Below are 24,190 nucleotides of genomic sequence, written 5' to 3' on the forward strand. Positions count from 1 at the left end.
GCTCCGGTTTCCCCCACAGTCCAAAGACATGCAGGTTAGGTTAACTGGTGACTCTAAATTGACCGTAGGTGTGAATGTGAGTGTGAATGGTTGTCTGTGTCTATGTGTCAGCCATGTGATGACCTGGCGACTTGTCCTGGGTGTACCCCGCCTTTCGCCCGTAGTCAGCTGGGATAGGCTCCAGCTTACCTGCGACCCTGTCGAACAGGATAAAGCGGCTAGAGATAATGAGATGAGATGAGATTAATTTCTGTTATCACTTATGCTACACTAGGTATAAACGTTCATTCTCTCATCATTCTGAAGTTAATATGACAAAAAGAAAAGTGCAGCTTGTGATATTACCATGAAACCACAAACCCTTCCATTAATTCCTGTGTCAGAAATTCATCAATACCTTCTGACCAATCAGATTCAAGAATTTTATATTTAATTCAGGTTTTAACTCTCGAGTCAGTCCCGGCTCTGTTTGGGTGCTGCACTTTCTAAGATAACACAAATACTTGTTTCCCCTTACTTGACCTTAAAATCGACCTCTAGAAGTATAATTATCTGACTTACTGTAACTGCAAACACAATTCCACCAAAACCACAAGCTTACACTCATCCATCGCAATAGCATTAGGCAGCAGTATGCGTCAGGGAGTCCCGTCTTTTTCCTTTCTCTCCAATCCTACTGAGCCTTTCGTGTTCTCTCACTCCTTCTTCACACGCCAACTGCTGAACATAGAAGATCCATTCATGCAGACGTTAAGCTGATAAATGTTGCATACACAGTCTATTTTGGGCCAGATTACATTCAAAAGGAAAAAAAAACGCAACTAAGCAGGAAAGGAACACGTCAGTGACGTGAGGGGTTGCAATTTTTGCCCTTTCACAACATTGATCCCAAATGGACGATCAACTCAGTCATATCAATTATTTATTCTATGACAATTTGACAAGATTTGTAGATCCTAATCATCTTGCTAAGCAGCCCCAGTCACAGCTGAAGGAACAGGAATTTTCTTTAAGCATCATTTGCATCAAATCTTAGGATATAAATAGGGACTCCTTATGGACTTTTATTTATCTTCTGAAATAATACAGGTTCTTTGTTTGGATGCTCCAGGCTTTCAGTCACAAAAGGGTAAAAACTTTAATGGATAACTCCTAGGGTGAAAAGCTTTAATGGACAATTCCTTTAGAAATCCAGGGCCAAGTGCAGCTGGAGAAATAACATTTTATAAATGCTGGGGGGCTGAGATGAGCTGGACAGATCAGTGAGGGGGAAAGAAGAACAGAAAGAAAGAACGAAATAGAGAGATGCTCTGGAAATGGAGTGCAGACTGAGCCTCAATTCAGCGTCGTTACTCACCCAGATGAGGTTGTACTGCAGGGCAGAGTGGTGGTTATGAAAGTCTGCACTATACACAACACGATCTCTCTGACCTTCACCCAACACTATGTTCCAAACACCGAAATTAATTAGTGTTCTCCAGAGAACGCATGTACCGTACATGTTGAATCCTGTGCTTACATTTACCTCATGTCACAATATCCAACTTGACTTGGACTTGGACTCATGTATAACTTCATGAATCTTGAACTTCACTGTAGACACTCTACAGACACAAAGTCATCGAGACCTATGACTTGCATCAACCTGCTAGCTTGTGAGTTCAAATCCCGACAATGCCACAGATGTCCGTAGCTAGGATTCCAAGAGTTGCAATAAAACTGGCTTGGTGAAATGGATAGTGTTACTTCCTCCCCTGGCATCACTAAGCAGTCATGTCAACCAGTCATGTATGTGGAAGAGGGCAGTTTGAGCTCTCCTCTGAGTGTCACACTGCCCTTATCAGTATCAGAGGAAGCATGTATTAGCCTTCACAGTCCCTTGTTGGTAGCTGTCATGCACTAGAGAAGACGGTGAGAATATGCCAATGACCAAAAAGGAGAAAATGGGGAAAATGTTTATAATGTGATCAGTTTGTAGTTGGTGAGGGTTTAGCTGAGAATCTATATACACTCTATAGACCATTCATCTTCAGTAAGTGCTTTATCTTGGTCAGGGTCACAGTGGATCTACCCCAGGAACACTAGGAATCATCATCATATCTTGTCGTGCCAGTACTGCAGCCAGTTCAGGGCTTCTTGGTTAGCTTCATATAGGTTTTGATTGGTGACATTTGGACCCAGTTCGCACTCACGGAGAATGTGTCCCATAGTTTGGTTAGGATGACCACATCGACACTCGGCTGAGTTCACCCGTCCCCATTTCAGTAGGTTGTCTTTAGTTCTACCTACTCTGCTCCTGGCTCTGTTCAGGGCAACCCATTCCCTTCTGGGCAGGTGAGTACCATGAGGTAGGGACTACAGGATCGAACCACAGACTAGGGAGCTGCCTGTTACACCATCATGACACTCCTCTATAGACCAGGGGTTCTCAAAACCTTTACAACCAAGGACTGAGTCTACAGACCACCTTAGGACACATTTATCTGTGAGTATTACTTAATTGTGTGCAAGAATATTTCTACAGTAGTTATTCACTAGCCTGGCTAACGCAACTTCAAAGCTCTCCGAGCATTTGGTCTGGCCAAGCTATTAAGCCAAACCGTTTCCCAGAGCCCGTGGTTGACCCGCCTCCCTAAAATGCCTCAGTTTGCTACTGGTCGAAGCCAGAAAAGGCTGTGACGAAGCTTAAACCAATCACATCACTCTTTCCTCTGACGTATGCGACGCGACGGGGCTAACTGGTAGATTAAACTCTTACCGAAGCCGGTCGGGAGCAAGGCGAAAACGTCCTTCCTTTCAATAAATACCTCCAGGGCTGCTCTTTGCTCCGTTTTCAATGAGAACTTCCCATTGAATGTTTTCAATACAGCATCTACCGCTGTGTTAAAGGTTTGCCGCTGCTCCATGTTCATGATGTGAATGAAGCGCTTCCGGCATAGATTCTGTAAACAATCTATGGCTTCCGGTCGCAGTTCTACTACGTCACTGCCTTGAACACGCCTCTACCCAGGGCCACTGGAGATGCTCAAAGTTGATTGGTTCCCGATTTTTCGGGAGCTTAGAAATGCTGTAGATAGCCTGCCTGGCCAGACTAAGCTCGGAACAGGCCCTCGTGTCGCGTCACGCTTAGGATGGGCGGGCCCAGGCTAGTTATTCACTGATTCCTGAAACATATTAGGTCGTGCTTAAGTTGACATTACACTCACCAGCCACTTTATTAGGTGCACCCATACACCTGCTGTTTTATGCAGTTCTCTAATCAGCCAATCCCTTGACGACAACACAATATATAAAATCATGCACGTATAAATCAAGGGCTTCAGTTAATGTTCACAATGTTCAAACATCAGAATGGGAAAAACTGTGATTTCAAAGTGTGACTTTCTTTTACTGTGGCATGGGTGTTGGTTTGAGCCAGATGGGCTGGTTTGAGTATTTCAGAAACTGCTGATCTCCTGGAGTTTTCACACACAACAGTCTCTAGAGTTTTCACAGACAGAATGGTGCAAAAAACAAAAAACATTGAGTGTGCGACAGTTCTCTGGGTGGAAATAAATGCCTTGTTGATAATAGAGGTCAGAGGAAAATGGACAGATTGGTTCGAGCTGCCAGGAAGGATATAGCAACTCATATAATCACTCTTTACAACCGTGGCGAACAGAAAAGCATCTCAGCATGCAACAGCAGAAGACCACATTGGGTTCCACTCCTGCAGCCAAGAACAGGAATCTTAGAATCAAGAACATGTCCATATTTTCTTTTCTTTTATTTAGATCCAGTTTCTAGCTCATGAAGTCTATCATTTATAGACTATCAGCTCATCGCAAGAACAACTTGACTTGTTTTTGACTCCATTGACACATTTAATGGCATCATGTTGAAAAATAGATTGAGGTAATTTGATATGAGAGTTGAGAATCAGCTTGTAGATGGTTTGTAGTGCGTATCCTGGATGAAATTTCTCTGCGGATGGAAAACTTTTTCTTTCATTTATAGACTATCAGCTCATTGCAAGAACAACTTGACATGTTTTTGACTCCATTTTGACTCCATTGACGCATTTAATAGCACCATGTTGAAAAATAGATCGAGGTAATTTGATATGAGAGTTGAGAATCGGCTTGTAGATGGTTTGTAGTGCATAGTCTGGATGAAATTTCTTTGTGGATGGAAAACTTTTTGCTATAAAAACTTCATTTTTAAATATCTCTTGCGTTGCTGATTTGGACATTTGTTTGTTGAGGAGTGTTTTGAAATAACGTATGAGAAAGCGTGCTAAATTTGGCTCAAGAAATACACAATTTTGCTGACTGCGGAACTTGAGTGCAAAATTAATGCAGGAATTTTAAAAGAGTATTTTCAGTGAGTGCGTTTTGTGTCAAAACATTTAAAAATAAATGACAGTTTGGTGCAGTTTCATGGTTCATTATCCTAACTAACTGTGTGGAGCGTTTTGAAACCAAGAACTGAAAAAAAGCCTGTCAGTGAAAAGGAAAAAAAAAAAAAAGCTGGATATATTAGACTGAATTATTACTCTAAAAAATCTATTACTAAAAAATACAATAAATAATAAAATGCTTTTATGTAAATCTGATTCTACCTCTGTAGCATTTCAGTAATCTAAGTCAAGATGTGTGTGTGTGTGTGTATGTGTGTGTGTGTGTGTGTGTGGGGGGGGGGGGGGGGGGGGGGGGTTCAGAGGAGGTTCCAGACTCACCATTAAAGTTGACAGCACGGATGTAACTGAGCAGTAAACGTCCCTCTACGGGGTCCATCTTAGCACACAGTCCCGTCGCCCCAGGGCACAGATCCTGGTGCATGTTGTGTAAAGCGTGTGCCATGGCGTAAACCGCGTCGATCACAAACTGCACCTTCCCCTCCTGCTCGTACGGCGAGTCACGGCTGATCCGCTCTTTACCTGAGGGACACAAAGAGAGAATGAAATAAAGGGATAGAGAAATAAATTTCAAGCAACTGCCAAAAAGGTGAGACACGAATGAATAAGCATCAGCAGAGTAAGACAAAGAGAGAGTTAAAGGCCATCAAAGTCACCGATCTCTATCACGCTGTCATAGTCTGCACTTGGAGACAAAACTATTTCTTCCTTCCTGTCACTTGCTCTGAATTATCATATAGTCTCACCAGTGCAATTGTTTTATATGAGGCTTTTTTTGGACAATTAAAAATAAATCAGCCCCAAAATGCCAAAGAAAAAAGTCACGTTTATTCCAAGATGTCAGCAAATGTTTTTATGATGCGTGACTAAGAAGAAATAGAACAAACATAAAGTTTGACAAAAACAAAAGAAAACCATCAAACTGCTTTATGGTCTGATAAATCTTTGAGGATTCTCTGTCTTATACCAACTCAAAAAAAAAAAAAAAGCCCCAGATGTCTGAACAAAATAAAATTCCGCACAGAAGAAAATGACTTTGAGAGACTGTGAGGTTTGTTAAGGGTTCTTCTCCAGCTCTCTAATGGGGTTCTACTTGAAAACGAAACCTCTGTTTTTAGGGTTCTACATACAACCTTTAACAGTTTGTTAACTTTTTAAAAATTACATTACAGGCATTTAGCAGACACTCTTATCCAGAGTGACGTACAACATACTCAGAGCAGCCTGGGGAGAAGTTAAGTGTTAGGTGCCTTCCTCAATGGCACTTTAGCTATTCCTTCTGGCCCAGGGAATCAAACCGGCAACCTTTTGGTCCCAAAACTGCTTCTTTAACTTTTAGGCTTCCCCCTAAGATCCCCCTAGGATCTAGATGAACACTGTTCCTAAAAAATGTACGGTTCTAGCTAGGCTTGCTCATCAGGGATTAAATTAGCTCATGTTTAAAGCCTTTAATTTTCTGTAAAGCTACTTTGCAACAATGTCTGTTGTTAAAAGTGCTATACAAATAAACCTTGACTTGACTTGGCATGTAATGATATATTTTGCAACAATAAATAGCGATAAAATTTATGATGATTCGAATCGATGAAATAAAAATGAATTATGATTATCAGCATGCGTAATTTCTTAATTTTTCCTCGTGTTGTTTAGACAGCAGAGGGTGCAGTAACATACAATATCGAGAATGCATGTGACTTCACTGTAGGTGGAAGTAACACAGCTCTAATGCTGTGAAAACACAAAAAGAGCTGTTGCGGGATTGACTGTACAAATAGATTCAACAAGAAATCAGAGCTCTATTTTTACAGACTGCTGAAAGCTAAAGAAAAGAGAAGCAGATGGAGGGAGTACAAATGTTCATCACTGTTGCACAAAGAAAAGGCCTGTTTGTGATTAACATTTTCATTTTTTAATAAAAGGAATATTTTAGTTAATAGCAGGGCTTTGAACCAGAATTTTTTTCCTATTGGTTCGTTCCGAACAGAAACGGAATTTTAACGTTTCCGGTTTTGGGTTCCACCATTAAATAGACGTTCCCGAACCAGTTAGAACAAAAAAAATTTAATTCCCGGAACGGTAAATTACGTTCCCTGTCAGCTGTTTAACAAATGGCTATAAAATTATGTCTCTGTCTCATCCAGCTTAAGCCAAATGTAGGCTAATTCTATTACAACCTTCATTAAATAAGACAAGAAATAATTCAAAACAATTATTATTTCAAATGTTGGCGATTTGTATTCTCAGTATGTCTTCCCATCTACACAAACAGAAAAAGTGCCAAAAATGAAAGATAATTCGTTTAGTGTGTTACCAAAGGCTAGTCAGGCCCTATGCATTGATAGGCTAACAGAGGTTAATGTCATTTAATGTTCGCGAGCCTCTCATTAACGTGGACAAATATATTGATATCGTGTTTGAAATTGACGTTTTTGAATAACGATAGACTGCAATATTTACCTCTTATTTAAGATGTGGAGACGTGATAGTAGTCCACCCTCCCGCTCTCTCCATTCAGTCAGCGAACGTCACACAGGAAGTGAACCCCAGCGGGTCATAGAAACTTGCGCAGGAGAAGAATGACTTTTTTATTTGTAGGCTACGGAAACTTTGAGGAACGAAATAAAAACCGGTATTAACCGGTTACCATTATTTTTAATAAGCGTTTCTGTTCCGGAACATAAAAAATAATAAAGTTTCTGGTTTCGTTTCTGTTCCATGTGAAATAGAAAAAGTTCCCGGTTTTCATTTTCGTTCCTTGAACCGGTTCAAAGCCCTGGTTAATAGGCTATTATATTTTAGTCCAACCTTTACAAATGGGGGTAAATAATTATAGTTGGTTATTTAAAAAACACCAAAATGTTTTTTTTTTTTTAAATTGAACAAAAGCAAGATTTAAGTCGATAAAGAATAGGAAATTAAATGTTGCAATTTTTTTGGGTTGTAAAATCTTCATTTATATATATTTTTAAAAAATCATGGGAAAATCAAATCATGAACCCAATATTGTGAATCAAACTGAATCAAATCGTAAATTGGGTGACTCATTACATGCCTAGTCTTAACCCCTTTCCTCTTTAATGTGACTCTCTTCTATACGAGTAACACCTCAGTCAGATTTACACAAACCCAGTGTCAAGTGTATGTGAGCATCATGGGTTTCCCACACTTGAAAGGGAAGGACTCGGACACAGGATTCCACTCGTCTTGTGTTTTTATTGATTTTCAGTGGAGCTGACGTTGTAGTAAAAAGTTGGCATGTAGCAGAATTGTGATAGTAGTAAAAGTATAGAGTTTTTTCAGAAGAAGAAGTAGAAGGTGAAAAACCTTTAACCATACAAACACAAAAATAAAATGATTAACAAAAGTCCATTGTTCAATGATTCATTATTTACACTCAGCATGTATGAATAAATGCCTGTTTTTCCACAACAAAGCCCAAGTTAATTAGGCAACAAGGTAAGTATAAGGTAAATTAAGTATATTTTAACCATTTACATCTAACCATTTTAACCATTAGCCCTTTAGCAGGCAGTTTGTGCACTTTAACTGAAGATATTTTACTGCACGCCACTGAGAAAGGAAACTAATGAAATTAAACTAATGTAATGAAACGAAGGACACACGTTAGCAACTACCAGCAAGCTATAAGTTTACTAAACATGGAAACATGCAAACGCCAGAGATTCTGCCTGACTGCATTGGCGATTGAAAAGTTTAAACCATTAAATCAAACACAGGTAAGAAACAAACATTTCTCATGCCCACGGATTACTGCGAGCGCAGCGTTTGCATTTGCAGATAAAAAAGTTCAGTGGGCTTACCGGTAGCCTTTTTCGTCCTTTTTTTCCCCCCGATGTGCTGTAAAGTTTGTGTTAGTAGCGAATTCTCTTTGCAACTGCTGTGCTGCTGCTTCGTTACAAACTGAACGCCAACTCTGCCTATTGTTCTAGAAAGACCGCTGCCCTGCTAATTAACGTTGTGATTGGCTTCACCTGTTCAGCGCAGCGTACTGCCAAGCCGTGCGCTGGCAGCGTAGCACTGCGATTCAGCGTAGCAGGGAGTAGCGGAGGCAGCTGTCAATCATGTGAGCCTGGGTTCAGACACTCCTCGCGGCAGGTCGCCGTGACACTCAGGAGCTCTCATAGGATATAACCGTTTTCCCCAACTAACAGGAATTTGATCAATACCACACTTCTTGTTTAAATGGCCCAGCAAACGATTTAGGAATAAATCTACTCATCTAGTTTAATAAATAATCCCCAGTAAGGGGCAGAGGGGCTTCCATCAGAAAAGGAGTACCTGAAAAAAACCCCCATCAAATTCTGACATAGAAACTGAGATGCACATTAGCATGGGGGTGTCCAATCTGGACAGTCTCGACAGGAGGTAATTGTGATACACCACAACTCGATCATCTGACAACCGAGACCAACTGATTAAACAGGTGGATACAGGTATAGCTCCTGCTGCACTAGAATGAAATCCTGTAGCCACAGTGGTGCTTTATGATCAAAATTGAAAAATCTTGCTAGGATGTGGACAGGTTCAATATGGCTGGGGAATACAGCGGAGACACAGCTGAACTCCGAAAGAGAGTTAGATCAGAACTAAAACAAAACCAGTGACTTAATGCAAAAGGCTTCTAGTTATGTTTGCCCACTCAGCAGCCATATTGACTCCTAGGTAGTTATTTCCAGTCATACAAGCCCACGCTCTGGGGAGAGACCCATAATTGAAAATTGGTGTTTTATTGTGACACAAACAATAAGATGAAAAAAAACAACAACCCAGAAATCTGGAGTGTGCATAGGTATTTATCCCCCCCAAAGTCAATACTTTGTAGAGCCACCTTTTGCTGCAATTACAGCTGCAAGTCTCTTGGGGTATGTCTCTACTTGCTTAGCACATCTAGCCACTGGGATTTTTGCCCATTCCTCAAGGCAAAACTGCTCCAACTCCTTCAAATTAGATGGGTTGCGTTGGTGTTCAGCAATCTTCAGGTTATGCCACAGATTCTCAATTGGATTAAGGTCTGGGCTTTCATTAGGCCATTCCAAGGCATTTAAATGTTTCCCTTTAAACCACTCCAGTGTATATTTAGCAGTATGTTTAGGGTCATTGTCCTGCTGGAACGTGAACCTTCGTCCCAGTCTCAAACCTCTGGCCGACTCAAACAGGTTTTCCTCCAGAATTGCCCTGTATTTAGTGCCATCCATCTTTCCTTCAGTCCTGACCAGCTTTCCTGTCCCTGCAGATGAAAAATATCCCCACAGCATGATGCTGCCACCGCCATGCTTCACTGTAGGAATGGAGTTCTCAGGGTGTTGGGTTTGCGCCACACATGGTATTTCCCATGATGACAAAAAAGATCAATTTTAGTCTCATTTGACCAGAGAATCTTCTTCCATGTGTTTGGGGAGTATGCCACATGCTGTTGGGCAAAATCCAAACATGTTTTCTTAAGCAATAACTTTTTTTCTGGCCACTCTTCCATAAAGCCCCGCTCTGTGGAGTGTATGGCTTAAAGTGGTCCTATGGACAGATACTCCCATCTCCGCTGTGACTCTTTGCAGCTCCTTCAGTGTTATCGTTGGTGTCTATGTTGCATCTCTGATTAATGCCCTCCTTGCCCAGTCTGTGAGTTTTGGTGGGCAGCCTTCTCTTGACATGTTTGCAGTGGTGACATATTCTTTCCATTTTGCTATAATGGATTTAATGGAGCTCTGTGGGATATTCAAAGTTTGGGATATTTTTTATAACCCAACCCTGATCTATACTTCTTCACAACTTTGTCTCTGACCTGTTTGGAGGCTCCTTGGTTTTCATGTTGCTTGCTTAGTAGTGTTGCAGAGTCAGGGTCCTTCCAGAACAGGTTGATTTATACAGACATCATGTGACCGATCATGTGACACTTTGATTGCACACAGGTGGCTCTTAATCAACTAATTATGTGACTTGTGAAGTGAATTGTTTGGACCAGCTCTTATTTAGGGGTTTGATACGAAAGGGGGTGAATACCTATGCACACTCCAGATTTCTGTTTCCTCATCTTAATTATTGTTTATGTCACAATAAAACAACTATTTTCACCTTTAATGTGGTAGGCATGTTGTGGAAATCAAATGGTGCTAACCCTCCAAAAATCCATTTTAATTCCTTCTTGTGATGCAACAAAACAGGACAAACACCAAGGGGGATGAATACTTTTGCAAGACACTGTATATCATTGGGAGAATTATAAAGTGTTTAACTTTTGACACTAATATCAATTTACATACGGTATACAGTGTTTTTGAAGGAACTTTAAGTTAACTAGAAGCCACACGTTAGAGTGCATACCTCTGCCAAGCCGCATATTTTCAACATCAAAATCAAATCACTTGAACCTAAGCTAATACTAAAGCTTTCCACCAAATTTCATCCAAATCCGTTCATTATTTTTTGAGTTATGTTGGGAACCGTTAAAAAAATCCTGGCTCCACGTACATATCCGGATTTGCATCAAAATCGAATCAATTGTTCCTTGGCCCATTGCCCACCTTTTCTCAAAATTTCATCAAAATCTGTTCACTATGTTTTGAGTTATGTTGGGAAAAGTCAAACAAGCAAACAAACAACCGAAAAAATAACCTCCTCCAACACAGTTAGTGAACGTAATAACACAGTTTCATACCTGTAGCTTTATGCCGAGCCCAAAAAAGTAGAGATTAGTTTAAAAAAAAGGAATGATGGATTTTACCTGTGCATTTCTTCTTCCCTGGGTCGAGCTTGATGCCTGGACGTGTCAGCTTGCACCTAAAATCGTCCTCCCAGAACTCAGCAAACCAGATATTTCTGCGGTTGTTCTCCAGAGAGCGAGATGTGAAGTACTGATCGAACCCTGAGCAAAAAACACAGAGAAGCAGCACTGCCTGAACCCCAGACTGAAATTGAGTGGTTTAAAGGGTCAGAAAATAACAAAACGCTGTATTGTTTGTCAGTGTCAACGGAAAAAGGTTCAAATCTGATCCTAGACAAATAAAAGCAACTCTAAGATGTGATCAATGCAAATAAATCAGAGGTGTTCATACTTCATCATGTTATGTCTTCATGAACGTGTTATGGAAGATGTTATACATTATCTTGGGTTGTCATTACAGTTTATGTCCAGTTCTACAGTGGTGTAGCATGATAGCATTACTAGTAATTATCATATGCTAAGTGGACTCAAGTTAGCATAAAGTATGTTTCATGATAGGTGTAAACACACATCCTTAATGAGATTTGTTACAACACTTTATGAAATCAGCATTACATTCTATTATAGCACTGTACTACTGAATTCTATAATCTGTACCGAGTTTCCCAAAAGCATTGTAACACAAAGATCATCGTTAAATGGTAGAGCGAGCAGCACAATGAACACTCTCTCTCTCTCTCTCATAGTTAAGATGCTCTTAGCGTTAAGAGGCTTTTGGGAAACCCAGCCCTGATTGGTCCGACGGGAAGGTGTGGATTAATTTTCTACAACAGCAGCTCTGACAATAGTGTCAACTATTTTCATTCTAGTATGCTATCATTTCTATGGTAACACCTTATTTGGGGACTTGTGTTGTATGCCCTACAGAAGCCAAGAGAGGCCCTTCATATAATCTCATCTCATCTCATTATCTCTAGCCGCTTTATCCTTCTACAGGGTCGCAGGCAAGCTGGAGCCTATCCCAGCTGACGACGGGCGAAAGGCGGGGTACACCCTGGACAAGTCGCCAGGTCATCACAGGGCTGACACATAGACACAGACAACCATTCACACTCACATTCACACCTACGGTCAATTTAGAGTCACCAGTTAACCTAACCTGCATGTCTTTGGACTGTGGGGGAAACCGGAGCACCCAGAGGAAACCCACGCGGACACGGGGAGAACATGCAAACTCCACACAGAAAGGCCCTCACCGGCCCCGGGGCTCGAACCCAGGACCTTCTTGCTGTGAGGCGACAGCGCTAACCACTACACCACCGTGCCGCCCCCTTCATATAATCCTTTTTTTTATTCACCTTGTTATCCCGAGATAACGACATAATTAATTCAGGATCTCAAGAAAACAACACAACTAATTCGAGATCTCGAGAAAACAAAACCGTTATTCTGAGAGAACGACATAATTAATTCAGGATCTCGAGAAAACAACACAACTAATTCGAGATCTTGAGAAAAGAAAACCGTTATTTCGAGATCTCGAGAAAACAAAACTATTATTCCGTGATCTCGAGAAAACGAAACAATTATTTCATGATCTCGAGTAAACAGCTGAGAAATGGTTCATTCAGGTGCGCCAAGAGACTTGTGATATGCTGACTTTGGGGCTATTTCTCATTCTGTATAGAAGCAACTTTGGTCATTAGAATGTCTGGAATAATCGATCACCTAATAGGGCAATATTTTGATCAGGGGTTGACACAGGGAGAGATTGTATTAAGTCTTTTAATAAGGGATAATTTCAAAATTAGTGCGCGGCACCTCCGCAGAAGACTGGCCCGGCTTCGTCTCAGCTCTGCTAGAAATCTCAGCTGTTTTCTTGAGATCATGAAATAATTGTTTCGTTTTTTCGAGATCACGGAATAATTGTTTTGTTTTCTCAACATCCTGAATTAATTATGTCGTTATCTCGGGATCACAAGGTGAATAAAAAAAGATTATATGAAGGGCCTCTCGTGGCTTCCGTAGTATGCCATATATTGTGAGGAGACATTTATTTAAAGGCTGTAACTTTAATTTTCTGTCAGTGTTCATAAAGTAGGAAATGTATCGTCTATAATGTATATGCTAACTAGCGTACAGTACCAATCAAAAGTTTGGACACACCTTCTAATTCAGTAGTTTTTCTTTATTTTTATTAATTAAGACACATCATGTCTTAAAATAATGATGGATGTCCTTTGTCTTTACTTAGTTGATCAGTTCTTGACATAATACTGTATGGATTACTACAGTTATGGTGTGGAATTGAGCTATTTACTGTATTCTTATTATTTACTATTTACTGTTTGATCTCAAACGTATTAAGAAGGCAATAAACTCGTCCACTAATTAACTTTTGACGAGACACACCTGTTAACTGAAAAGCATTCCAGGTGACTACCTCTTAGCTGGTTAAGATAATGCCAATCCTTGGCTTGCAAGTGACGTCAAAGCAAAATAGAAACCCGGATGTCGGCCATGTTGGTGGATATACAAATGTGGGGTCAAGCGACATTCCATACAAAACATAGTCACGCGTGCACAACTCTCTTTGTTTTTCCACTGCTTTAAGCATTCTTTTAGCTCTGCCATATCTTTGTGCTGTATATGGTTGTGGTCGGGCGGCACGGTGGTGTAGTGGTTAGTGCTGTTGCCTCACAGCAAGGAGGTCCGGGTTCGAGTCCCGTGGCCGGTGAGGGCCTTCCTGTGCGGAGTTTGCATGTTCTCCCCGTGTCCGCGTGGGTTTCCTCCGGGTGCTCCGGTTTCCCCCACAGTCCAAAGACATGCAGGTTAGGTTAACTGGTGACTCTAAATTGACCGTAGGTGTGAGTGTGAATGGTTGTCTTTGTCTATGTGTCAGCCCTGTGATGACCTGGCGACTTGTCCAGGGTGTACCCCGCCTTTCGCCCGTAGTCAGCTGGGATAGGCTCCAGCTTGCCTGCGACCCTGTAGAACAGGATAAAGCGGCAAGAGATAATGAGATGAGATGGTTGTGGTCATAACAGTACTCGTGGCACGTTCCGATTTTTTAGAATTCCGTCTGTGATTCGGAAAGAGGGCGAGGAAACTCTAAGGCTTAGAACGGAAAGGAGACAAGGGGATCAGGACACTTTGTCTAATGACCATTTCGTCCAATAGTTAAGACATTTCATCCAAAGCCTTTTTCATATGCACTATCAATTATTTTATATTTCAGGTATTCCTGTGTTTGCAAATGAAAGCCCTGCGAGAGCGCTGCTCCGTGCCTAAAGATTTAACATGATCCAGCGGGCTTTAAGATTAATAACTCGGCCAACGGAGCTCATAGCAAAGCCAAATTTTACAGACACCTCCCTCTAAGCATCCCCTTTCAAAAGAGCATGGTCTTGGGTCGGTAGGACCATGCCTCGGCCCGGGATTTGCGAATGAAGCCCCCGCGAGAGTGCTGCTCCGCACCTGAAGATTTAATATGATCCAACTGGACACATAGACATGCAAGTGAGCAGCCTGCAATGACAAGGGAGTGAACTCATGCCAGGGTCAGCAAGTGGCACGGGCTGACATGGTTACCCCCCTTAGTACGCGCTTTAGTGTTGAAGCGCACGTACTATGGCACTCATTTGCTTTACAAACGTGTTTTGTTTCGGTCAAATTCCATTGAGAATTCCTTCTTTTTTTGAAGAAACAAATAACTGAAATATAAAATTATTGATAGGGCATATGAAAAAGGCTTTGGACGAAATGTCTCAACTATTGGACGAAAAGGCATTGGACGAAATGTCTTAACTATTGGACGAAAAGGCATTGGACGAAATGACCTGTATTCGTACTCGATAGTCGGTAGAAGCATCTTAGCTTCAGAAAAGTCTGAATTTTTAAAATAATATGGGTCAAAACCACACATATCTATCTTCGCTCGATCGTTCAAATCATGGTAATACTGAGAAAATTCAGCATTCTTTACAGACCCCCTTTCAGCGGCTGCCATCCTAGTTGCTTTGTATATCCACCATCATGGCGGACGCTCATGATGTAGCACATTTTGATCACGTGGTTGCAAGTCATCTATAGTATGCAAAGCATCATCAAGGTAAACACTGGCTACTTTGAAGAATCTAAAATATGAGACATTTCGTGGGTTTTTTTAACACTTTTTTTTGTTTTCTACATAATTCCATTAATTTTTTTCGCGGTCCGGTTTCCAACAAATCCTGCGCTCTGATTGGCTGGCGAGCAGGTCCGTATCCTATGGTACGGACCCCGGTTATGGACCTCTGGCGACTTGCTCGTTCACAACAACAACAAACATCATAGCAATTTTTGTCAACATTTATTTTTGCATTTCTCAGGAGAATAGCATTAATTTTACAGCATGGATAGCAATGACAGAGTTCACAGCGAAAGCGAGTTTTACTACCCTGAGGAAGAAGAAATAAAAGAAAACATTTCAGGAGAAAGCTAAAAACCTGTAACCGTTGCTAACACCGAGCAAAAACATGGCTGAATCCTGAATGACTCAATTTTGTATAAATAGGGGACTACATAGGCGGCAAAATGTAGTTTTTTTCCTGCCATGGAAGTGCACTTGTATACTGAGGAGGAAGCCATTTGCATTACAGCCGTGAATGAGGATTCAAAATGGCGGCTCGGCTCGGTTTTCCCTTTCGGGCGCTCTCGTTTTCTGTTAGAATTTGGTAAAGAAAAAAATAAATATATTATTTACCAGCTTAAGGTCAATCCGTATGGTGAAATACCGTGACCTCAGCCTTGAATACTGACCTCGGCCCAGAGGGCCTCGCTCAGTACTTTCAAGACCTCGGTCACGGTATTTCACGATACGGACCTCCCAGCTGGTAAATAACATATATATGTTCCAGATGTTATTTCATAGTCTTGAGTATTGTACTACAATATAGAAAATGCAAAATACAGAAAAACCTATGAATGAGTAGGGGTGTCCAAACTTTTGACTGAAAAATTAGCATAACTTGCCATGGCATCAAACACTAACCCAGCTATCATGTTGTAATTGGTATGTTTATGTCAGTATGTTAAACAAATTTCGAGGCATCTTTACCTTCCACAGAGGCTCTTTTGGGCAGGATGGTGACGGCTCCCTCGGCCACTTCCTCATTGCCCAGGATGGGGGCGCTCTTTGCTCCCCAGCTGTCTGAGCCAACAAATTTGAAGTGGTCTGTCAGGTTCGCCCTTCTCGCCGCATCTAGGACCTTCCTACACCGAAGAAACAAAGAAATCAAACGGAATGCAAAGGCAAGGATATACTGTATATTCATGTTATTTTTTTACTTTTCATTTTTAAAATTGTCTGTTGCTTTTATGTTACATCAACATTACAAAAAACATTAAAGATCATTTGCAATTGTTAACTGGTACAAAAACACGCTCTGAAGAAGAGTTCAATCAATGATCAAGACGTAAGAGCATGCTGTAAGGTTGGGTTGTTGGGGGGGGGTTTGTGCTAATTTATGTCCATTTATTTTTAGTCATGGTTTGAATAATCAGTCAATGCAGGTGGATTTCATTAACATTTAAACAAGCAATTAATTCATGTGTCAATTTACTTTGTTAATATTATTTACAGTGCATTAATGATGAGCATAAAGTGTTACACAGTAAACTATTTTACTTTCACTCACTAATAAGAAGAAATTTCACGAAGAATGGTTTTGTCTTCTTTGAGAAAAATATTTGACAAAACTCTACTCACTTCTTATAATACAACCCCGATTCCAAAAAAGTTGGGACAAAGTACAAATTGTAAATAAAAACAGAATGCAATGATGTGGAAGTTTCAAAATTCCATATTTTATTCAGAACAGAACATAGATGACATATCAAATGTTTAAACTGAGAAAAAATATAATTTAAAGAGAAAAATTAGGTGATTTTAAATTTCATGACAACAACACATCTCAAAAAAGTTGGGACAAGGCCATGTTTCCCACTGTGAGACATCCCCTTTTCTCTTTACAACAGTCTGTAAACGTCTGCGGACTGAGGAGACAAGTTGCTCAAGTTTAGGGATAGGAATGTTAACCCATTCTTGTCTAATGTAGGATTCTAGTTGCTCAACTGTCTTAGGTCTTTTTTGTCGTATCTTCTGTTTTATGATGTGCCAAATGTTTTCTATGGGTGAAAGATCTGGACTGCAGGCTGGCCAGTTCAGTACCCGGACCCTTCTTCTACGCAGCCATGATGCTGTAATTGATGCAGTATGTGGTTTGGCATTGTCATGTTGGAAAATGCAAGGTCTTCCATGAAAGAGACGTCGTCTGGATGGGAGCATATGTTGCTCTAGAACCTGGATATACCTTTCAGCATTGATGGTGTCTTTCCAGATGTGTAAGCTGCCCATGCCACACGCACTAATGCAACCCCATACCATCAGAGATGCAGGCTTCTGAACTGAGCGCTGATAACAACTTGGGTCGTCCTTCTCCTCTTTAGTCCGAATGACACGGCGTCCCTGATTTCCATAAAGAACTTCAAATTTTGATTCGTCTGACCACAGAACAGTTTTCCACTTTGCCACAGTCCATTTTAAATGAGCCTTGGCCCAGAGAAGACGTCTGCGCTTCTGGATCATGTTTAGATACGGCTTCTTCTTTGAACTATAGAGTTTTAGCTGGCAACGGCGGATGGCACGGTGAATTGTGTTCACAGATAATGTTCTCTGGAAATATTCCTGAGCCCATTTTGTGATTTCCAATACAGAAGCATGCCTGTATGTGATGCAGTGCCGTCTAAGGGCCCGAAGATCACGGGCACCCAGTATGGTTTTCCGGCCTTGACCCTTACGCACAGAGATTCTTCCAGATTCTCTGAATCTTTTGATGATATTATGCACTGTAGATGATGATATGTTCAAACTCTTTGCAATCTTACACTGTTAAACTCCTTTCTGATATTGCTCCACTATTTGTCAGCGCAGAATTAGGGGGATTGGTGATCCTCTTCCCATCTTTACTTCTGAGAGCCGCTGCCACTCCAAGATGCTCTTTTTATACCCAGTCATGTTAATGACCTATTGCCAATTGACCTAATGAGTTGTAATTTGGTCCTCCAGCTGTTCCTTTTTTGTACCTTTAACTTTTCCAGCCTCTTATTGCTCCTGTCCCAACTTTTCTGAGATGTGTTGCTGTCATGAAATTTCAAATGAGCCAATATTTGGCATGAAATTTCAAAATGTCTCACTTTCAACATTTGATATGTTGTCTATGTTCTATTGTGAATACAATAACAGTTTTTGAGATTTGTAAATTATTGCATTCCATTTTTATTTACAATTTGTACTTTGTCCCAACTTTTTTGGAATCGGGGTTGTACATTCATTCATTCATTCATTAGACCTTTGTCCAGGTTAGCATCCCAGGAACACAGGGCATTATGCATGAATACACCATAACAACACAAACCCAGGACTGAACCTGAAGCCATGAGACATTTATAATAACTTAAATAATAACTTATGTTTCTGACAACAGAATATTATTTGATATAAAGTTTTAAAAAATCCAGAAGCTTGTGCCTTAGAAACAGGTACTGAGTCCACTTTGAATCCCTTAGAGTGAAGTGAAACAAGGGAGGCAATTACAGAGTATGTCCAGTGGGCTACTATTTCCCGCCTCATTAACGAGGACCAGATCGATTCAGCAGAACGACCCACTGAACTGTGATCCTGCAGGACAACCACAAGAGCTTGTTAACAAATCAGGAACTGCCCTTCTGACTTCTTAGTACAGAAGACAGCGATTCCCTCGGAATTAGCCACTAATTATATCTGATTTGAATTCTGTTCCAGTAGCAGGGTGAGTGCCGGTTCTCACCGTGTCAACACGCAGCACTTGTAAAGTGGTGTGAGATTTAATGAGTGTGAAACTTCAGCACACACGTCTGTCCGTGCCGATGTGGTGGAAATGCTATCAGCAGCAAGTCACACAGACTAAAGTCTTTATCAGCAAACGCTGGCAGACACGGGGCTGTGTATGAAGAAGTTTAAAGATTCACTGATTCGTATCAGTGCACCGGGCTTAATATTTACAACACGGCTACACTGTTTGAAAACATTTCAGGACCATATGCATCACGTTTTATTCAACCAATTAATTCACTTCTTCAATTTTTATTATTTCAAGAAATGTTCACAGATTTCCTTTGGTACTATGCATTTCTCTCACATTACAGGCTCTGCCTGCCAGTCTATACAAAGAGCGTGTGGCCTTATTGCCTGTCAGTCCCAGTGAAGGAGCTGTGGTCTCTGTGCCTGTCAATCACAGTGAAGTAGGCATGGTCTCTGTGCCTGCCAGTCCCAGTGAACAAGGTGTGACATCTGTACCGGTCAGTCCTAGTAAAAAAGGATGAAGGGTCTCTGTGCCTGTCGGTCCAAGTGAATAAAGGTGTGGCCGATGTGCCTGTCAGTCCCAGTGAAGGAAGTGTGGCCTCTGTGCCTGTCAGTCCAAGTAAAGAAGGATGCAGGGTCTCTGTGCCTGTCAGTCTCAGTGAATTAGACATGGCCTCTGTGCCTGTCAGTCTCAGTGAATTAGACATGGCCTCTGTGACTGTCCGTCCCAGTGAAGGAGGCGTGGTGTCTGTGCCTGTCAGTCCCAGTGAAGGAGGCATGGTCTCTGTGCCTGTCGGTCCCAGTGAAAGAGGTGTGGCCTATATGCCTGTCAGTCCCAGTGAAGGTGTGGCATCTGTGTCTGTCAATCCCATTGCAGGAGGTGTGGCATCTGTGCCTGCCAGTCCTAGTAAAGAAGGATGCAGGGTCTCTGTGCCTGTCAGTCCCAGTAAATAAGGTGTGGTATCTGTGCCTGTCAGTCCTAGTAAAGAAGGATGCAGGGTCTCTTTGCCTGTCGGTCCCAGTAAAGGAGGTGTGGTATCTGTGCCTGTCAGCCCCATTGCAGGAGGTGTGGCATCTGTGCCGGTCAGGCCTAGGAAAGAAGGATGCAGGGTCTCTATGACTATCAGTCCCAGTGTCGGTAATGTGGCCTCTGTGCCTGTTTGTCTCAGTAAAGGAAGCATGGTATCTCTCCTTTAAGTCTTAATAAAGGAGGTGTGGCCTTGGTGCCTGTCAGGCTCACAGAAGATGATGTGGCCTCTGTGCCCTTCAGTCCCTATGTAGGAGGTGTGGCCACTGTGCATGTTAGTCCTAGTAAAGAAGAAGGCATGGCCCCTGTGCCTGTTACTCCCAGTAGAGGAGGCACGGACTTTGTGTCTGTCAATTCTAGTAAAGAATGGATGGCGTCTGTGGCTCTTCGTCTCAGTGAATGTGTGGCCTCTGTATCTGGCAGTCCGAATAAAAAAGGAGGTGTGGCTTATTTTTCTGGTAGTGCTCATAAAGAAGGAGACTTGGCCTTCTTGAAACTAACATTTTTATTATTTCACCATGATTGTGCATGGAAACATCTTCAAATCTTGGAATATTGATTTTTTTTTTATCAGCTGAGTATTTCACCCGCAGGACCACTGATCACACACTGAGCATTTCATCTCTTCTCAGAAGGAGAAATATGCGCCCTACAAAACCTGACGCTTTCCAGACACTTCTAAAGACAGCAGCAGTTAAAAACTAAACTTATTCTCTCAAACTAGACTTTACATCCAGAAAATGTTCTTACACTCAGCTCAGCAACTCCGGTGGCCAGCTGTGTGAAGTGATAACCTCCTTCAATGAAAGATTGAGGCTTTGAATCCATTGATTCATAGACTGACAGTCTGTCAGTCCTCTGCAATGTAACTGAAGGTAAATGTTTTACATCTCGCTGTCTCCACTTAGAGCTTTTCATCCTTTGTTACTTTGGCCACTGGGCCCATCAAGGCTTCAGTGAAAGTGCTGTCATGACGACAGCATCGCAATACCTGTGTTCAATATGAAAAGTCACTGAATGGCAGAGATAACATCAGGAAGGCTGTAATCGCTGACAGCTTTCATATCTCTGCCCTCTTAAAGTGGCATTTTAAAAGAGGATACAGAACATGCTGTAGGCTGGGCCAAGCTCCTGCGTTATAGCATTACACAAGTCAAGCTGGCAAAATCTGACATCTCATTTGGTGAACTGCTTTCATTTTTAATCAGGCAGAAAGCAGAACATTGTGCAAGTAGCACACCAAAACACCATCCATCCATCCACACACACACATTATATATATATATATATATATATATATATATATATATATATATATATATATATATATATACACAGTGGTATGCAAAAGTTTGGGGCACCCCTGGTCAAAATTGCTGTTACTGTGAACAGTTAAGCAAGTTGAAGATGAAATTATTTCCAAAAGGCATAAAGTTAAAGATGACTCAGTCCCTTTATATTTTAAGCAAAAGCAATTTATTTTCATCTTTTACATTTTCAAAATGACAGAAAAGGAAAAGGGCCCGAAGCAAAAGTTTGGGCACCCTGTATGGTTAGTACCTAGTAACACCCCCTTTGACAAGTATCACAGCTTGTAAACACTTTTTGTAGCCAGCTAATAAATCTTTCAGTTCTTACCTGGGGGATTTTCACACATTCGTCCTTGCAAAAGGCTTCCAGTTCTACAAGTTTCTTGAGCTGTCTTGCATGCACTGCTCTTTTGAGATCTATCCACAGATTTTCAATGATGTTTAGGTCAGGGGACTGTGAGGGCCCGGGCAAAACCTTCAGCTTGGGCCTCTTGAGGTATTCCATTGTAGATTTTGAGGTGTGTTTTGGATCATCGTCTTATTGTAGGACCCATCCTCTTTTTAACTTCAACTTTTTTACAGATGCTGTGATGTTTGCTTCCAGAATTTGCTGGTATTTATTTGAATCCATGCTTCCCTCAAACAATGAAATGTGCCCTGTGCCACTGGCTGCAACACAACCCCAAAGCATGATCGATCCACACCCATGCTTCAGAGTTGGAGAGGTGTTCTTTTCCTGGAATTTGGCACCCTTTTTTCTCCAAACATACCTTTGCACAAAAAGTTCTATTTTGATTTCATCAGTCCACAGGACTTGTTTCCAAAATGCATCACGCTTATTTAGATGTTCATTTGCAAACTTCAGACGCTGAATTTTGTGGCTAGGACGCAGGAACGGTTTTCTTCTGATGACTCTCCCATGAAGGTCATATTTGTTCGGGTGTCGCTGCATAGTAGAACAGTGCACCACCACTCCAGGGTCTGCTAAATCTTTCTGAAGGTCTTTTGCAGTCAAACAGGGGTTTTTATTTGCCTTTCTAGCAATCCAATGAGCAGTTCTTTCAGAAAGTTTTCTTCATCTTCCAGACTTCACCTTGATCTCCACTGTTTCTGTTAACTGCCATTTCTTAATAACATTACAATCTGAGGAAACGGCTACCTGAAAACACTTTGCTATGTTCTTGTAGCCTTCTCCTGCTTTGTGAGCATCAATTATTTTATTATTCAGAATGCGAGGGAGTTGCTTAGAGGAGCCCATAGCTGTTGATTTTAGGGACAAGTTTGAAGAGTCAGAGAATTTATAAAGCTTTGGAATCTGCATCATCTGACCTTTCCTAACGAAGAATTTGAACAAGCCACAGCTCAATAAGCTAATTAAGGTCTGGAACCTTGGTAAAAGTTACCTGAGAGCTCAAATGTATTGGGGTGCCCAAACTTTCGCATGGTGTTCCTTTTTTTCACTCTCCAGTTGTACAAAACAAAAATAAGACACAAATCTCACAGAAAACACTGAAAAGAAATGCGCTGTCTTTACCTTTATGCCTTTTGGTGATCAGTTCATTTCACAACTATTCACAGTAACAGACATTTTCAGTAAGGGTGCCCAAACTTTTGCATGCCAGTGTGTGTGTGTGTGTGTGTGTATATATATATATATATATATATATATATATATATATATATATATATATACAGTTAGGTCCATAAATATTTGGACAGAGACAACATTTTTCTAATTTTGGTTCTGTACATTACCACAATGAATTTTGAACAAAACAATTCAGATGCAGTTGAAGTTCAGACTTTCAGCTTTAATTCAGTGGGTTGAACAAAATGATTGCATAAAAATGTGAGGAACTAAAGCATTTTTTAAACACAATCCCTTCATTTCAGGGGCTCAAAGGTAATTGTACAAATTAAATAATTGTAAATAAAATGTTCATTTCTAATACTTGGTTGAAAACTCTTTGTTGGCAATGACTGCCTGAAGTCTTGAACTCATGGACATCACCAGACGCTGTGTTTCCTCCTTTTTAATGCTCTGCCAGGCCTTTACTGCAGCGGTTTTCAGTTGCTGTTTGTTTGTGGGCCTTTCTGTCTGAAGTTTAGTCTTTAACAAGTGAAATGCATGCTCAATTGGGTTGAGATCAGGTGACTGACTTGGCCATTCAAGAATATTCCACTTCTTTGCTTTAATAAACTCCTGGGTTGCTTTGGCTTTATGTTTTGGGCCATTGTCCATCTGTATTATGAAACGCCGACCAATCAGTTTGGCTGGATTTGAGCACACAGTATGTCTCTGAATACCTCAGAATTCATCCGGCTGCTTCTGTCCTGTGTCACATCATCAATAAACACTAGTGACCCCGTGCCACTGGCAGCCATGCATGCCCAAGCCATCACACTGCCTCCGCCGTGTTTTACAGATGATATGGTATGCTTTGGATCATGAGCTGTACCATGCCTTCGCCATACTTTTTTCTTGCCATCATTCTGGTAGAGGTTGATCTTGGTTTCATCTGTCCAAGGAATGTTCTTCCAGAACTGTGCTGGCTTTTTTAGATGCTTTTTTAGCAAAGTCCCATCTAGCCTTTTTATTCTTGAGGCTTATGAGTGGCTTGCACCGTGCAGTGAACCCTCTGTATTTACTTTCATGCAGTCTTCTCTTTATGGTAGATTTGGATATTGACACGCCTACCTCCAGGAGAGTGTTGTTCACTTGGTTGGCTGTTGTGAAGGGGTTTCTCTTCACCATGGAAATTATTCTGCAATCATCCACCACTGTTGTCTTCTGTGGGCGTCCAGGTCTTTTTGCATTGATGAGTTCACCAGTGCTTTCTTTCTTTCTCAGGATGTACCAAACTGTAGATTTTGCCACTCCTAATATTGTAGCAAT

At 41.2% G+C, this 24,190-nt stretch overlaps 1 protein-coding gene across 1 annotated transcript in view; it reads right to left on the bottom strand.

The window, feature by feature from the left end:
- The window catches only part of grm6a (glutamate receptor, metabotropic 6a), a 189,749-nt gene that overhangs the window by 62,503 nt on the left and 103,056 nt on the right, over positions 1-24,190 (bottom strand). Inside the window, exons 5-7 of the mRNA XM_060932426.1 lie at positions 16,174-16,328; positions 11,136-11,276; positions 4,718-4,918 (exon numbers count right to left, since the gene is read on the bottom strand). Of these exons, the coding sequence (XP_060788409.1) occupies positions 4,718-4,918; positions 11,136-11,276; positions 16,174-16,328 (497 nt within the window). The remainder of the gene's footprint in view (positions 1-4,717; positions 4,919-11,135; positions 11,277-16,173; positions 16,329-24,190) is intronic.

The sequence above is a fragment of the Neoarius graeffei genome, chromosome 10 (assembly GCF_027579695.1).
Source record: "Neoarius graeffei isolate fNeoGra1 chromosome 10, fNeoGra1.pri, whole genome shotgun sequence".
In the NCBI taxonomy this organism is placed as follows: domain Eukaryota; kingdom Metazoa; phylum Chordata; class Actinopteri; order Siluriformes; family Ariidae; genus Neoarius; species Neoarius graeffei.